We start from the raw sequence: 17074 nt of genomic DNA on the forward strand, positions 1-17074 counted from the left end.
AAACTCTGGAGCATGCATGGCTTCCAAATCCAACGCTCGCATGAAAGATGGTTCCTCAAATGGATGGTCGTTTACCAATGCATTTGCCACGTCTATCACATTTGCCTCCCAAGTGCCATCACCTTGAACTTCGTCTCCCTCTGGACCAACAACTTCGTAATTGCTTTCAAACTCTTCTTCACTGTCACTATTGTAATCTTTCCGTTCAATATTTTGGTCGGCCTCAGATTGCTCAAACTCAATATACAACTCAATGAACGACATCTGAGCGCGACTTTCCATATACACCGAAAATATCTCTTGCATGCTCGCTTCATCAGTTATATATCTAGTTTGAAATTGAACGAATCCGCCAAATACCGGTATAGGATACCTGCATAAAATGCATGATATTTTTCTTGCCACCTCAGAATCTATCTTCTCACAAATCACACCTTTTAGTTCCTCGAATGAGATTATGAATGGAATAACAATATCTAATGGATTTTCACAGACAAATTTCACTCCTTCAAATGTTTGTAACAAAATCTGACCAAAATAATATATTTTTAAGATGACTCTATCATCCATATTTCTCACTCACATTACTATAAACTTCACTCTCAATTTTTTAACACTTAACTGAAACAATGAAAATACACCTCAAAGAAGAAGAAGAACAACTCCAGGAAGAAGAAGAACAACTCGAAAGAAAAGAAGAGATTTAGAAACTCGGATGGCGCACACACACACACACACACACACACACACACATATATATATATATATATATATACATACATACACTTATAAACAAAAGGAATCGTACCACCCAATTTCTATTTGTCCGTTGAAATATTTTATATTATACTAAAATCGGACGGTCCGATTTTGCATTTCGCGAAATAAAAAAAATTAATTATACTGAAATCAGACGGTCCAATTTCAATGTCCAAAATTCAAAATTTTCCCTTCTTACAAATCGGACAGTCCAATTTGTAACTCCATAAATTCATAACAAAGAAATCAGAGGGTACGATTTCTCTCTTCTAAGATTGAAATAAAGCTACCTCATATACCTGTATTGCACCCACAATGTCCATAACGAAGCATAACACACACGTTTTCAATATAAAAAAAAATGAGCCTCCATATTCTCAAGGTTTTGAATTTGGCTGATTTTTTCCTATATGGAAACAAGAAACGTGATGTGCAATGAAATGGAAGAGTGGAAAGAAATTCTACTGGTATGGTGTCAGAGAAAAAATGTAAGCTACGTTTTATATTTGTTTTTTTTTTCTTTTTTTTTTGGTTCAGCAATTTAGATAAACGCAGGTTGCGTTTTATTGTTTTAATGGTTTTCAAATTTTTTTTTTAATTTTGATTGAGCCCAAACGCAACATGCGTTTAATGAGGGCAGTATGTTTTTTTTTTGAAATAATAAAACGCAGCTTGCGTTTTTTTTAGTTTGGCAGTCTTTTTTTTCGAACAAATAAAACGCAAGTTGCATTTTTTGTGCGTCAGAAATTTTTTTAAAAAGCCAAAAACGCAGGCTGCGTTTGTTAAAAAAAATATTTTAAGCAGGAACCCAGCCTATAAATACGAAGCAAGATTCATTCAAAATACTTCATTCCACTTCTACTCTTCCTTTTCTTCTTTCTTTCATATATGTAACAGTTCTGAATTTTTTTGGTGTAAAAAAAATCGAGTTATGGAAGGTATTGCAAATTTGCGAGTGTATTATAACGGTGATATTATACCGAACACACACGAAGGAGTGAATTTTGTTTGTCAATGTCTGTTGTCATTTGCTATACCGTGCACGATGAGTTTTGTAGAGTTGCAAAATGGTCTTTGTGATAACATACAAAATCACATTTCGAAAAGGGTGAGTAATATTTTATACAGGAATCCTGTACAAGTATTTGGTGGGCTGATACAGTTTCAAATAATGCCCATCACGGATGACGCCAGCATGCAGCAGATGTTCTGTATTTATCAACAAATCCGATTTCACATGCCGATAATAGAGCTGTACGTTGAGTTCGAACAGCATTCGAGCCTGGACGTGGCCGGTGAGGAGGTCGATGTCGATGAGTGCGGGGACCTAGATTGGGAAGAAGATAACAACGATAGTGAAGAGGAGTTTGAAGCCAAATATGAAGTCGATGACGAAAACGATGACGGAGACTTGGCAGGCAATCCGGTGATGCAGAATGAAGCGGCCTCGAACTCGATCTGTTGGGTGCCACTCTATACATTCGAACGACACTAACGGCGACTTTGTAGAGCACATAAACAAATTTGGGCCGAGATCTTGTGGAACATCAACTCCGACATACGGCCGCCATGTAAACTGCACATCAGTTACCACGAGACCTATTAGTAACATTATTATTCTAAATAAGCACGGTAACATAAATAGTTAAAACTTACATCATTGACTCCCATGTCATCGAAACCTTGCCTAAACTGCGCTGTAGACCTCCGTGTATATCTTGTATGCCGGCGCCAATGACTCCACCTAAGCACGAGTAGGACGAACGCAACAACAACAACAACAACAACAACAATAATAATAATAGTAAAATACAATACCGTTGTGCAAGTAGAACACCAACATCGAGGTGCTCATTTCGCGGTATAGGGGCCATGAACGGCATACGCTCCCACGCCCAAACAAAAAGCAGAATGAGTGGCCCATCCATTTCTTTATAGTTGTACCGTGATGTACGACACAACGATCTGTACAGATGTGCCAGACTAGCTGCCCCCCAACTGTATTCCGAAATCCGATGAAAATCTTAAAGTAAAGGCAAAAGCTTCGAGTTCAAAGATGTAGTAGACTTATCTGGAAACACCACTGTACCAAGCACGCAGAAAATGTGAGCCCTAACGTACCGCTCAATAGACTCCTGCGTGTCATACGGTTCGATGTCTCTGCACCGCCGGACCCATGTAAGATTTACCTTGCCCAACACGTGATCGTCCGGACCCGGCTGCCGACCAAAACAAGCAATGTAGTTATCCACTAAAAACTGGTAACTGCTATCCGATCTACCCGTGACGGGTTCTCCGTTAACCTGGAGGCCAAGTATATGTATCACGTCCTCCAACGTCACCGTTACCTCATCCACTGGAAGGTGGAACGTGTGGGTTTCTGGCTGCCATCGTTCCACCAAGGCACTCAAGAGTACAGAATGACCTCTTATTTCGCCTATTCGCGAAACGTGTTAAAACCCAGTTAATGCTAGTGCCGCCGTAGCTCTCTCATTAAAGATATCTGGCGGATCAAGCTTTCTAGACAACAAATTTCTGGTCGCCTGCAAAATAAAAGATAATATTTATTCAAATTAACAACAACAACAACAACAACAACAACAACAACAACAACAACAACAACAACAACAATAACAATAATAATAATAATAATAATAATAATAATAATAATAATAATAATAATAATAATAATAATAATAATAATAATAATAATAATGATGTTAGGGCTACTACTACTACTACTACTACTACTACTACTACTACTACTACTACTACTAATAATAATAATAATAATAATAATAATAATAATAATAATAATAATAATAATAATAATAATAATAATAATAATAATAATGATAATAATAACAATAATCATAATAACTACTATTATTATTATTATTACTACTACTAATACAAATAATAATAGTAATAACATTAATAATAATAACAATAATAATAATAATAATAATAATAATAATATTGCATCAGTAGTAATAATAATACCGATAATAATAATAAAAATAACAATAAAACAGTCCAAATAAAATCAAATAAAATAAAAATATATATATTTATTTATCATAAATTAAAAAAAAAACTTACTAATTGAGGATGATCCAAATGCTCAATAATATGTTCTTCAGATAACGTAAAATTGCGAACCATTTTTTTTTTTATGAACTAACTAAATTCCTAAATCTTCTACTCTTCTTCTACTTCCTCCACTTTCTCCGACTACTCAGCGCACTAGCCTCCCCTCTTTCCCGCACAATGGAACCCACCTCACCTTTTTTTTTGTCCCTCTTTGTTGCCTCTCCTCCTGCGTTTTTCTTTATAAGTGCACCCTCAACATCCCCATTCGAAACGTGTCATGCATGCAACATAGCTTCCTGACAATCGCATCCTGCGATTAATGTTTGCCCACTGACAATCGCAACCTGCGTTTGTTGAGTTCCAAGCGGTCAACACACAGCGCAGGTGTTTGTCTCCATGCAGGGAGCTACGACAGGTTGCCAAACTTGACTGTCCGACACTGACAAACGCAACCTGCGTTTTTTGGTTTCTGACTGTGGCAGATCCACATCTCAGGATTACACGCCATGCACCCATTAAGCTGCATATCGCCATTTTTCTATCCATTAAGAAAATAATTTCTGTTTGAATTTATTGCATAAGTTATAACTTTTACCTCCTTATGTCTTTTCATATATGCTCTCTTCAGCATTAAAACTGCTTCTTCTCTCTCACTCTTTACTATATCTTGTGCTGTGTCACAATGCGAAGGAAAAAGATCATCACTAGAAGAGGAAGTTATCACTCTCATCCAAAACCCCAAACATCTCGAGCTCCATCTTCTCCCGTTGCTATAAAAAAAATACCCCCTTCATCTCCTCTACCCGCTTCTCAACCTCCAAATGCATCCAAAATTTTCTCTCGTTGTTCCGTTGCTGCCACATCTGAACCGAGAGCATCGTGCCCTAGTTCTTTGCTGGGAAGAGACCATTGGTTAAGGAAGAGGAAACCCATCCTCTAACCAAATCTCGTGGTATGGACTCTCGTTTATCTCTTTATCCCGTCTCTGAACTTGAACTACATGGCCCAAATTCTTTCAATTCCAAGTTTACCAAGCTTCCAAAAGTAAACTTTGATTCCAACAAGTTTTTAATGTGACAAACTAGTATTTTTTTTTCAAAATAACATTGTTGCTCGACCCATGGTCTCCCCCAAACTAATTTCTCTTGAATCTTTGGCTGAAGAAGGCTTGCATTTCGTTCATATTTTTGAATGCCAAGGATGGATACCTCTATTTGAAATTTATGACAATGTATACCCTGACTTAGTAAGGCAATTTTATGCAAATATGACTTACCAAGATGCTCGAATTGTTTCATATGTCAAAGGTCAAGTAATTATTTTAGATAAACATCGCATTGGGGAAGCTCTGGGTTATTCAAACTCTGGAAAATGGAATTCTGATTTGAACGTTAGCCTCACCATTACCCTCCACATTATTTGTAACCAAGTTTCCCTTTGCTTTGGCCTCACTCCTACACACCAAGCCCTTGGCCCCATCAATGCACAGCTTCATCGCATTGTCACACATTTCATACTTCCTCAAAGTGGGTCTTTTCATTGGATAACCTTGTGTGACACTCTGGTCATGTATGCATTCATCCAAGGGATTTCAATCTCCTTTGCATATCTCATGACGAGACATATGTATGAGTGTGTAAAGAGTGAGAAGAATGCTGGCTTACCATATGGTTTGTTTCTTTCAAAAAAATTTGCATTTCATGATGTTGATTTATCTGCTGAAAATATGGAAGTCCATAATTCATTCTTGAAAGGAGGTGGTGGCATAAAAAGAAACATTGGAGGTCAACCCACTGAACTTCCGAAAGATTTATAGATACCAGACTCTCTCACAGATCCGAAAAGGAGGACCCCAGAAAACAAGATTAAAATCCTCTCTAGCATTATAAAAGATGTGCTCCATGAGGTTTCTACCCTCATAGACTTGATGCTCACACACACTAAGATGCAACGCATGAGTTGAAGCTGATCTAGAGTTGGAGATTCGAAAGTCAAAGCAATGTATTGACATCGTGGAACAATATTTCAAGGAGCCCAAGGACTTTTCTTACTTTTCGACGGTCAAAGAAGAGGAAGTGGGAGGTTCAGATGGGGATCCGAGTCTGATGCCTAGTGGATATCTCATTGTTGCTGCTGTTTACCTTTTATGAGATTTTCTTTCTGTTTATTTGGGATAACTATATTGACTTATGTCCACTTTCTTTTGTTTTCTGCTTAGAATTTTTACTGTTGCAGGATCCTTTGGTCTCCTTCCTTGATGACAAAGAGGGAGAAAATAAAGTATAGATTAAACTGCTGTTGGTTGGGTTTTGGTTGGCTGGATCTTCTACATGAAGGAAGCTCATCAAGCTATAAAATAGGAGATTGGATGCAAGGAACAGCGAGGCTTGAGAATTACATCTGATCTGATACACTTGGTCATCATTCCTCTTCTTACATGTGTTCTTGTTTTTATCTTTGTCTAGAATTAAGCATTTCATTGAGTGATACAAAAGGCAAAGAAAAGTGAGAATACAAAAGCCAATTCAATTTTGTTTGAAGGTCTGATTTCGAAAGAAGTGTACTAGGATTAAGTGCACTTGGTTCTCCTTAACTAGGTTGGGTTAGTACCTAGGTGAGTGACTAAGCTTGAGATTGTTTTAGAGTTCTTACAAGAGTAAGTCTCTTAGTATTAGTGGTTGTAATTCAATTTGATCATAGTGTAATTTCACCATTGTTGTAGTAGAGATTGGACAAGATTACATTGCACTCTGTGGTCGAATCAGGATATATCGTGATCTCATTCTTCTTTCTTTCAACTTTTTTCATATTTTGTTCTGTTAAGCACGAGACAAAAACTCATTTTATCTCCTAAAATCAGATTTCTGCATAATTTGTCTTTAACATTAAAAGTGATTATTTAATTCAACCCCCATTCTCAATTCACTTGGGTTCCTTCACATTTGCAACGAGGACTTGAGGTCGAGGAGGCGAGATAGAGGCCAAGTAGAATCGTAGAATGGCGCCGACGAGAATGGTGACGTGCTGGAGGCGACAAGGCTTCTAGATATGGTTATGAGGCGGCTCACAACGGCGATAAGGGAACTCAAAGTGGGCGAACGATCTACTCAAGTATGAACAAATGGGGAACAGGGGAAGGAGACACAAGCTCACGAGAAAGAGGAACTCGCCAGTGAGTCTGGGAGAGTGAGTGATGAAGGTGGCGATAGTGAGGCAACGAGACTGACAGAAAAGGTGGAACAAAGTGTGAGTGTGTGTGTATATATATGGGGGATTTTTTGTAATTTCATAATTATGTGTATTAAACAAATATCGATAGATTCTCATTTATTATATGGATACCCGTCTCTCACTTCTGCAGAGAGAAAATGTCCCTTGAACCTGTCTCCAACAGGTTATCTTATGGATATCTATCCTATTGGAGAAAATTGCCATTCGTATTTGATACTATTTTTTGGCTTAATTTTTAAGAACTTGTTATTCGACTTATGTGAGTTTAGTAATCGACAAAACAAAGTTGTTTATCATTTGAAAAGTGTTGAAACAAGTTGTAGAAGATAGAAAATCGAAGGACAAATCAGTCGTGAATTAGCCGCGAACAATTACTTGACAAGTTCTTTGAAATAAATGACGTGTCACTAGACGATTGGAAGTGTTGGTCTATAAATTGACGGGATGCCAATGAACAGGGGTTGAAATTTCTTTTCTGAGACGGTCTCACAAATTTCACATCTCTAGTTATTTTTTAAGATTTTCGTCCTGAGTTAATTTCTGTAATTTTTTTTTAATATCTTTATATTTCTTTATAAATTCTGTACTTTACATTCATGCAATTTTTTTTTTCTTGCAAATTTGATTTTTTTTTTTTTACATCTTAGGTTTCATTTTTAAATGCCTTTATATTCTTTTGTAGCAGTTTCATATTTAATAAAAGTTTCTTTACATTTAAAACATTCAATTTGCAAATCAGACTAATTTTAATTTATGAGTTTGTCTTTACAAAAAAGTTTGTTTTTTGGTCAAAGACAAAGTAAAAGACTTTAATGCATGTTAAACTGATATCTACAAAATATATATATATATATATATATATATTTTACTATAAAAAATTAGATATTAAGCAACAATTAAAAAGTCTGTGAAAAATCTGCATATCAAATTCTACAGTGATTTGATTTTGACCATTAAATTTTTCATAAATTTAATCCAATGATTCCAATTACATAATGAATAAAAAAACAAAAAATACTAAAAAAACAGAAAATACTTGAATTGACTTTAGACATATCCGTTCTAATTTCTAAAGTATTATTATTACACTTAAGCAAAGAGAATCTTTGGCAAAAGATTATCAGTAAGTACAATAAAACCAAACCCAAAAATCCTTCCCAAATCCAAGTATAAGGTACCCCTTTTTTCCCTCTCTTAGGCATACCTTCCCAATCTAAATCCAGTCCTAAAATACCTTGTTCCTCCGTCCTTCTAACAGGGTAACACTCTCACTTAAATAAAAACCAACTTTTTTCCCTTGTAACTAAACCAAATTTGTTGTATGATTTGGATTTAAAATAATAAAAATAAAACAGTAAAACCCCAACTAAAATCATTTCCCCATTCAAGCATAAAAAATACCATCTCCCTCTTTTGCATACCTCGCAGGCTCGCAGAATCGTAGCTGCAAGGTGCGTGCTACTGTCTCCTTTTTTTTTTTTTTTTCCCTCTAATTAAGTTTCATTATTGTGTAATTAGTCAATTCTTCATTGTTTGAATAAGTTATGAATTGAATCTATTCTCTTCAAATATCAATGGCTTTCACAATCTCATTCCCTATGTTTCGTTTCCTCCTCACACCATCAGCTTCACAAATCGCTTCTTCAATCTCAACTTCCACGGCTATTAGGGTTCCGCATTTACACGCGCCCACGCTCTCCACTCGCCCCACTCTACTAAGCTCCAACTCAATGAGTCAACCCCTCGCCGATTCCCAAACCATCGCGAATCAGACCGAATCGCCGTCGGAAAACGCTGACGTGGTGGTGCAGTACGTGGTGCTCCGGCGAGACCTGATCGACACGTGGCCGCTTGGTAGTGTGGTGACGCAGGGTTGCCATGCTTCTGTTTCCGCCGTTTGGTCCAACAAAGACGATCCTTTAACTATCGATTATTGCAGCCCCGAGAAAATCGATTCCATGCACAAGGTAATGCCTTTTCTCTTTTTTGTTTTATTTTTTTAATTTAGTGAATGAAATGTGTGCGTGTTTTTTTACCCCTTATTTTGTTGCTGATTCATAATGTTAATTTATCAAATTATCCTAAACTTTAAATTCTAATCCTTAAACTCTAAATCTAAACCATTGACATAAAATATAAACAATAGATAGCTAGGATTTGTTTAATTAACAAGGAGTGCACCATTCCTTACTAATCCTTACTTAGTGAGGAGCATTTAAGGAAGCGCTTGTTATTGTTAGTTACATAATTCCCATTTTGAAATTTAAAATTAAAGCAGCATTGCTGGGATGTTACATATTGTGAGCTTTGTATTTGTGTTTTTGATGAACTTGGACAATGTGGAGTTCCAAATGTTGGTGGGTTTATTATTGCTTATAGAAAGGTGTTTTGCAAGGTTGACATGTTTGTGTTTGATGAATAGAAAGTTTTCAAAATTCCAGGTCAGTTTTTCCCCCAGTGAGATGCCTATAGGCCAATGAGAGATTGGTTACTGTACTCAATGGCGGATACTTGGTTGTGGAAAATTAAAAAAGGATAATTGTAAAGTAGGAAAGTGAGGCACTAATCTCTTAATTTCCAAATCTGTGAATTACACCTCATATCTACATATGTTGCCATCGTTAGCACATAATGGTAGCTAAAAGAAGATGCAGTAAATTCTGAAAATACAAGATTTCTTATCCTTGCTGACTATTGAGAATCGATTTGCTACATGATGATTGAGGGTATTGAAGTAGCTAAGAGTGTGTTGACAACTTCCTAAATAGCAAAATTTTTGTTAGATGCTATTGCAGGCTCTTATGATGGGAAAATATGATATGTAATATAATCTAATAGAAGGCACTGTTTTATAACTTGGTGTTTGATACACTATATTATCTTAGGTCCATCAATATGAGGGTGCGTTGTTTGTCTATCCAACAGCGTTGCGCAACTCATAAAAATCTCATTTTCTCCTTGGACAACACTCTTCTTTGTCCCCTGTAATGTCTATGTCGTCTACACTGTCCTTTGTCTTCACCACGAGCCACCAACCACCACGATCTCCACTGTTCTCCCACCCTCATCCAAGCGCTACCACATGCTATCCACAACTACGGCCACCTTCCTCTGCTTTCTTTTCTGGTTCCTCCTTCCTGTCCTCCGAAACATCCGTGAGAAGGTTATTGTGAAGTTGTGGTCAGAGTCTTTGCAACAGCTTTGATTTCGACCAAATTTCTATTAAAAAAAATGAAGGGAATTGAGTTTGGTTATAATGTAAATCCACGGATTTACGATATCAATTCAATTATTTTTTCAATCCATTTTAAACAAAGAATTTGATTTTGAAATCAAACCAATTCCAATTCCATTGTGTTCTGAACACTCACTAAGTGTGACTGCAAAGTTGAAAGGAGAAATATGACAAGAAACATCACACAAGTGTTAATTTGCAAAGCAAATCCCCTATTCTATTATATTTTGTATACTTCATCTGTCAACATCGTATGTTCAGGACTGAGGAGTCAGTTAATGTAGTGTATATATTGTGCTTCATGATTTGTTATTTGATACTAGCTAGCTTCATTGTATTAGAGTTAGCCACTTATCTATAAAGTTGCATCTACATAGATCTAATTCATATTAAGTTATTAATCTGGCTACTGAACATCAATTGTGTAGGTCACACTTGAAGTAAAGGGAGAAGCACAGATTAAGAACTTGTCTGAGAAGCTCACATCTGGTGGAATCATTCACAAAATGTGGATTGAACAACCTGAAAACATACCTACATGCCTTGCCACAAAACCATACCCTAAATCAGTTCTATCTTCATATTTTAAGAAGTTAAAGCTCTGTAAGTGATTTCATGTTTGAATATAACCTTTTGTATGTTTCTCATTTGGGATTTTGATGGAAAAAGAGAACGATGTTTTGGTATACTTATTTGGTAATGGTAGAAAGATAAAAAAATGCACTCATATTTTCAACAAAATAATGCCAGATGAACAACTATTCTTGTACCATCATTATACAACCAAGGTATTGAAAGTTTTTATATTTAAGCTTTCTAACTCTTAAATATTGCTTGCAAAAGTTATGGAAAGTCCAGAGTGGTTTTGATATGATGAATGTGGGTAATTAATATTGCATGGTTAAATTTGATAAGAAAGCAGATAGTTAATAGAGATGGCCAGCACACTTAGGTAGTGTTTGTTCTCAAAGACTGCGACCGACCGAGACTCAGGATTGTGTTTGGTAGTAAGAAATTAGAACTAAAATTTCAGTTCTAGGATTCAAAATTTCAGTCCCTTCAATATTTCTAAAAAGTGAAGACACACGATATTAAAATTCTAGAGATAGAGATTGAAATTTTAATAATATTTTTTTAAAAAAATATATTCATTTAATTTTTTAAATTTTAAATCTACATATTTATCTTAAATTTAATATAATACTAAAACAGATTTTTTTAATATATTTTATACTAAATACAATATAAAAATTTAATTTAATATGTCTTTTAGTTTCTATCACCCTTCCAAACACAATAATGTGGGATACGACAAGTTTTGCACGAATCTAAACTTGTTGCATGATGGGCAAGTTTAGATCCAACTCCACATAAATCTTTTGCAAATTTGTGGCAACCTACATTTTCTGTGATTATATCCACTTGTATTGGTTTCCTTCACACGATAGTCTTGAGAGTACACGAATGAAAGTATGCAAGATAAGGTTGAAGAAATCCCCACTCGCATCTCATTTCGTCTTTTCTCGTTGAATAATTCGACACAAATATCTAAACGTCATTTCATCAATCATTTGGTGTGTGAATCAGTGGCGGAGCCACGTTATAAAGAAGAGGGAAAATGGCCCTCCAAATTAATAAGTTGTATATATAAGTTTCTAATTTTTTAGTTTAGTCTTCTTTTAATTTTTTAATTTTTTTTTTAATTTATATTTTTTATGTTGACCCCTCCTAAAAAAATTTCTAGTTCCGCCCTGTGTGAATGGGTGGCTAGAGAAATAATATGGGAACATATGGAAATGGGTACATGAAGAAATCAAAGAATAAAGATGGCTGAAGATGTTTGTACGACAGTATGAGAGTGTGTTTGATAAAAAGTTTGAGGCAGAGAAAAATGGGCAAATTCGTCACTCATCCACCACCGCTCCGGTAGTTTCTTTAAGCTTCACTCATTTAGTTTGTTCTCATACTTTACAATCGAATTACGGTTTCTGTAATTTAGCTCAATTCTCAACACAATTAGAAAACCCTAATATGATTTTTTTTAAAGTGAAAACTCAGTTGCAGTTATTAAAATACTACTTAAACTGTTCTTTTTAAATCGTAAATTGCCGAGCATGTTTATTAACAAAAAGATGAATATAATCAAGTTACCCGGGGCATGTCCATCGTATACTATAACCATATGTTTATGCAATGATCAACATTTAAATTCAGTGTACCATTTGTTTTTACTATTGTCATTTTTTAACTGTAGTTCTGTAAAGAGTCCATCAGTTTGAAACACTGATTCCTTAAACGGATAACATACAAAGGGGATTAATTACAACTACATGAAAATCAACGGGCTAAAAGAAAAAGAAAAGAGACGATCAACTTTTTCCTTGTATATATGATAGCAGAATTAGTTAATACTACTGAAGAACAAGGCGTCTGGTGCAGAGAGTACAATAATACCTTGTCTTAGTCTTGAGATAAAACGGCACAAAACAAAACCTCCACTGGCTTTCAACGTCCATAGCTTGAATCATCCCTCCACAGTAAGGGCATGACCCTGCTGCCGGGTGCCTTGACACCACTCTCTCATCTTCATCGCACACAAACACTATACACATCTCTCTCTCTCTCTCTCCTCTCTCTCTCTCTCTCAACCAAAAATTCAACTATAATTGTTGTCTTCTTTCATTTCATTTCATTTTCTTCACCGCCACACTTACGTCACCATCCCTCATAAGTAAAGCTGGGTAAATTATTTATTTAATATTTTCTCCATTTGTCAATATTTTTTTTTTCAATCTTTATCTTTACTATTTATCTTTATCTGATCTTGCTACCAATAAAGTCGACGGCAAAAAAAATTGTTCTTAGATCCGAGTTGAATAAATAATTTAATTAAGCTTTTTTAAAAAAATAATTTAAATAATAAATATTTATATTAAAAATAATTTATAAATAAATTATTTTATTTTTGATTTTTTAGTTTAAAAAATATTTATTTTAAAAAAATATAATAAAAAATTTTTTATTATAAAAAAAGTCATTTTTTAATTTTTTATAAATATTTAAATAATTTTTTAAAAAATTACAATTTAATTTTAAAAATTACACCAAATATTAATACTATTATTTTTTATAAATAAAAAATTTTAAAAAATAACTTTTAAAATTTTTCAAACAAATCCATAGTCACAATAAATAAATTAATACATGTCAAAACAGGCTAAAAAGTATGAATCTATTTTTTTTTTTTTTTGGTATTTAATATGAATGTAAATTTGATATGATGTCTCAAAATAAAATGTGATATGAGAATATGGTTTTAGACTTTTTGTAGATGTTTTTTTTTTTCTCTTTTGCCTCTTGTAATATTTGAGAAATCTTTTTGTCATATGTAAAAAGCAGACTAACCTAGACACAGGATAATGATTTTTCATTTTGGTCCCTGAAATTAGCGAGTTGTACTGAATTAGTCTTTGAGATTTCAATTGCACTAAATTAGTTCCTCAGATTTAAAAAAATGTACCACGTTAATTCTTCTTCCAATTTCTGTCACTGGAGCACTGACGCCGTCAGTGACGTAGCCAGTTCTTGCCACTCTGGACAGAATGAGACGAGGTCGTTTCTAATTTGGCGCTAAACACCCCTTTGAACAACGTCGTTTGTATGTGATAAGAAATAAAATGTTAGGTACCCTTTTTTTGTTTCTACTCTTCGTCTTCTACTTCTCCATCAGTGCAGAGAAAAAAAGGTTTCTCTTCCATGAGTCACCCAAAGTAGCAACAGGTGGCTGCAATAGAATTTTTCGAGACCATTGGAACACGACGTTTGCTGTGCAGTTGTCGGAAGAGTACGTTTGTCACTACAGGGATCTTCTGTGTTATCACTGAGGTTAGTGAGGATGAATTTTTTTTTTTTCAAATTTAATGGAATGTTGTGAGGTGTGTTGATCATGGTTAAGTGTTTTGTATATTGTCAGTTCACAAGTTTTAAAGCTAATTTTGTGTTAGGATTTTGTTTTGATGTTTTGTGGGACTGTGTTTAGGGTTTCTTTTTATGCTCTGTCCCAATGGTGGAAGAATCAACACCCATCAAAGACAATAAGCCCGCTACCCTGGCTGATAACACTTCACCACCCAACATCACAGAACTAACAAATCCTAATGAAGCTGTCTACGACAAAGAGAGACCAAGAGTTACAGTAAGATATCACTTTAATTCATCTCTACTATAGGAAAAAAAGAAGGTTAATTGTAGTTGTAGTGTGATGGTTTCGATTTCAAATTGTTGGGATTTTCAGTGGCCAAACCAATTGAATGCCCCACTTGAGGTTGTTGATCCTTAGATTGCTGATATAATTAAGCTCGAAAAAGCTAGGCAATGGAAGGTAATTTATTTACATACATGTTATTGGTCATGAGACTCTTCATTTATGCAGCTACAATTGTTGCGTGCAATGTGATTGCAGAGACCATGGAACAACAAAATTATTTCTGTTTTAATCGTGGTTCTGTTCAAAATTACCGCACCTAGGGAGAATATTATATAAGGATCGAAACTCACTTTTCTTCTTTGTGTTCGTTCACCTCTCGATAATTCAACAAACACAATAATATACAGTGGGTAGCATTTTGAATTTTATTATTGGATTCCTGCTTCTAGTCCAATTAAAAAATTGTTGCCTTTCTTCCTCAAGGTACATTGATATGGCAGAAAGACTATGTCAGAAGCGTGCCCTCGAGGCATTTAGGTTGGATCCAGCTAAATGGGGAGGTAACTGCACAATAATTATATTGGTATACCCTTTTATTTGGCTTTATTGATTGCACATTATTTCATCTTGTTGGTCATTGGCCTATTGTTCTAATTCTTCTAAGCTTGCAGGTGGACATGATCTATTCTTTGTGATTACCTTTTTTTTTATTTTTTTCCCCTTTCTTCTTCTACTACTTGAGGCACACGAGTTTTTGTTCAGAATTCAGAAGTAGCATTTAGATTGAATTTTCTTGTAGACTTTTTGCTGATTAAATTTCAAAATGAATGCTCATGAGCTTTTTTTATATTCAGTAGATTCTTTTAAAATATTTAGGTGTCAATTTTTCTCATATGTTATTATCCATAAACTGCAGTGAACGTTCAGCCTCTATCTGGGTCTCCTTCAAATTTTCAAGTTTATACTGCATTGCTAAAACCTCATGACAGAATCATGGCACTTGATCTTCCTCATGGTAGACATCTTTCTTATGGATACCAGGTATTTTCAATTTTCATCATCCACCATTTTCTTTGATAATGAAATCTATCAAGTTCATGGGTTATTGGTAATTTCTTTTGGCAATTTCTTCAAGTATTAGATAGAAATCACTTTGTAGTTATTCATAAAAATTTAATGCTTTTATTACATATCTATTTATGTATAATTCTTATTAGTTGAGACTTTGTTAGGATTAACCTCTATTGTGGACCACCGGAGAACAGGGCGGCAGCCACACCCATACCACTCTAGAATACTCGATGCTCTACTAGTTCCTCTGGAGATCCTTCTGTTTGACCGCAGGAAACTCTGACTCCCACTTGCACTCATGATCCTAAACCCAAAAAGCTGCACAGTGAGGAAGAAGACGAAAAACCAGGAAAAGTGGGTAGAAGAAGAAGAGGAAGAAGTTAGGGCAGAAATCTTGGTTATAAAAGGAGACAATGACTAAATTGGAGCTAATCAAATTTATTGCCATGTCATCTAACCATTGCTGGGTCCAGTGTGGCAAGAACTGGCCACATCACTGATGGCGTCAGTGCTCCGGTGACGGAAATTGGAAGAAGGACTAACGTGGTGCATTTTTTCAAATCTGGTGGATTAATTTAGTGCAATTGGAATCTTGATGACTAATTCAGTGCAACTCGCCAATCTTAAGGACCAAAGTGGGACTTAACTCTGCAGGTGTGAAAACTAGGGGTGTGCATGGCCCGGTCCGGCCCGAAGACCCGGCCCGGTCCCGAACACTTTAGGGACTAATTTGATGTGATTTCATCGGGTCTAGGGCCGGGTATGGGTCTCAAAAGTAGACCCGGTCATTATTTCGGGTCGGGTCCGGGCCATAACTCGGGTCACCCGAAATCGGCCCGGTGGTCCGGTCATCATACACAATTAATATTTTGTGTTATTAGTGATGGATGATGGCTATTATTATGTGAAATTTAAGTATTATAAACCTTAATATTTTGTGTTATTAGTCATTATATATAAGACTATAAGTTAATGTTTTATGTTTAAAATGCATAAGACTTTAGACTAATGCATAATCTTGTGTTATTTGTATTGATTTAAATATTTGGTGTTATTAGGCAATATTAGTATTGATTATGGTTATACTTTAATTTTAGAGAAGAGTTAGTTCTTATTATATTTTTCTAAGTGAATTTTACCATGTCAAATAATAGTTGGAGTCTTGGAAATTTGGATAATATCAAGAAGGTATCAAGGTAATATAATGTTAACGGCCCGGTTTTCACCCGGTTTTTACCCGGTATAATCGTGGCCCGAAAGTGTATAGGTTTCATCGGGTTTAGGGTCGGGTTCGGGTCTAACAAATAGGCTCGGTATATATTTTGGGCCGGATCTGGGTCACATCAAACCCGGTTTCACCCGGCCCATGCACACCCCTAGTGAAAACTCATACTAGCATAAAAATCATTCAATTGAAAAATATCTAATTCTCTTAAATTTCTTTCTCATTCATTTTTTTATTTAATTTACACTAAGCA

General features: G+C 35.2%; 3 protein-coding genes across 6 annotated transcripts; 2 read left to right on the forward strand and 1 right to left on the reverse strand.

The window, feature by feature from the left end:
- Positions 1–8566: 8566 nt before the first annotated feature.
- LOC107613415 (Peptidyl-tRNA hydrolase II (PTH2) family protein) lies at positions 8567–11059 on the forward strand. Its single transcript, XM_016315394.3, has 2 exons — positions 8567–9050; positions 10747–11059. Exons 1-2 carry the CDS (start codon positions 8658–8660, stop codon positions 10927–10929), a joined length of 576 nt encoding a protein of 191 aa, XP_016170880.1. The 5' UTR covers positions 8567–8657; the 3' UTR covers positions 10930–11059.
- Positions 11060–11564: 505 nt separating this feature from the next.
- Positions 11565–16650, forward strand: LOC107613416 (serine hydroxymethyltransferase, mitochondrial-like). 4 transcript variants are annotated; one of them, XR_015896827.1, is made up of 6 exons: positions 13442–14203; positions 14358–14513; positions 14613–14699; positions 15009–15108; positions 15442–15566; positions 15758–16650. XR_015896827.1 is itself a non-coding variant. In XM_088497476.1 (5 exons), exons 2-5 carry the CDS (start codon positions 14476–14478, stop codon positions 15836–15838), a joined length of 288 nt encoding a protein of 95 aa, XP_088353602.1. In that variant the 5' UTR covers positions 13448–14203; positions 14358–14475; the 3' UTR covers positions 15839–16650. The 4 variants fall into 4 exon arrangements, 3 of the variants coding, with proteins under 3 accessions (XP_088353601.1, XP_088353603.1, XP_088353602.1); XM_088497476.1 differs by lacking the exon at positions 14613–14699 and having other exon boundaries at positions 13448–14203; positions 15009–15085; positions 15791–16650; XM_088497475.1 differs by lacking the exons at positions 13442–14203; positions 14358–14513; positions 14613–14699 and adding an exon at positions 11565–12244 and having other exon boundaries at positions 15009–15085; positions 15791–16650.
- On the reverse strand, positions 12593–12997 carry LOC107613417 (uncharacterized). The gene has a single exon (XM_016315398.3). The coding sequence runs from the start codon at positions 12928–12930 to the stop codon at positions 12730–12732; it is 201 nt and encodes a 66-aa protein (XP_016170884.1). The 5' UTR covers positions 12931–12997; the 3' UTR covers positions 12593–12729.
- Positions 16651–17074: the final 424 nt, after the last annotated feature.

This window comes from Arachis ipaensis, chromosome B8, assembly GCF_059453495.1.
Source record: "Arachis ipaensis isolate K30076 ecotype BB chromosome B8, ASM5945349v1, whole genome shotgun sequence".
NCBI classification, from domain to species: domain Eukaryota; kingdom Viridiplantae; phylum Streptophyta; class Magnoliopsida; order Fabales; family Fabaceae; genus Arachis; species Arachis ipaensis.

Bases quoted from the DNA above. Each gene is read 5' to 3' on its own strand.
- LOC107613416 (XM_088497475.1), top strand. From the start codon at position 12,171: ATGAGAGTGTGTTTGATAAAAAGTTTGAGGCAGAGAAAAATGGGCAAA. The intron at 15,086-15,441 runs GTAACTGCACAA...CATAAACTGCAG, and splicing joins GGATCCAGCTAAATGGGGAG to TGAACGTTCAGCCTCTATCT. The intron at 15,567-15,790 runs GTATTTTCAATT...ACCGGAGAACAG, and splicing joins ATCTTTCTTATGGATACCAG to GGCGGCAGCCACACCCATAC.
- LOC107613415 (XM_016315394.3), top strand. From the start codon at position 8,658: ATGGCTTTCACAATCTCATTCCCTATGTTTCGTTTCCTCCTCACACCA. The intron at 9,051-10,746 runs GTAATGCCTTTT...TCAATTGTGTAG, and splicing joins AAATCGATTCCATGCACAAG to GTCACACTTGAAGTAAAGGG.
- LOC107613417 (XM_016315398.3), bottom strand. From the start codon at position 12,930: ATGTGTATAGTGTTTGTGTGCGATGAAGATGAGAGAGTGGTGTCAAGG.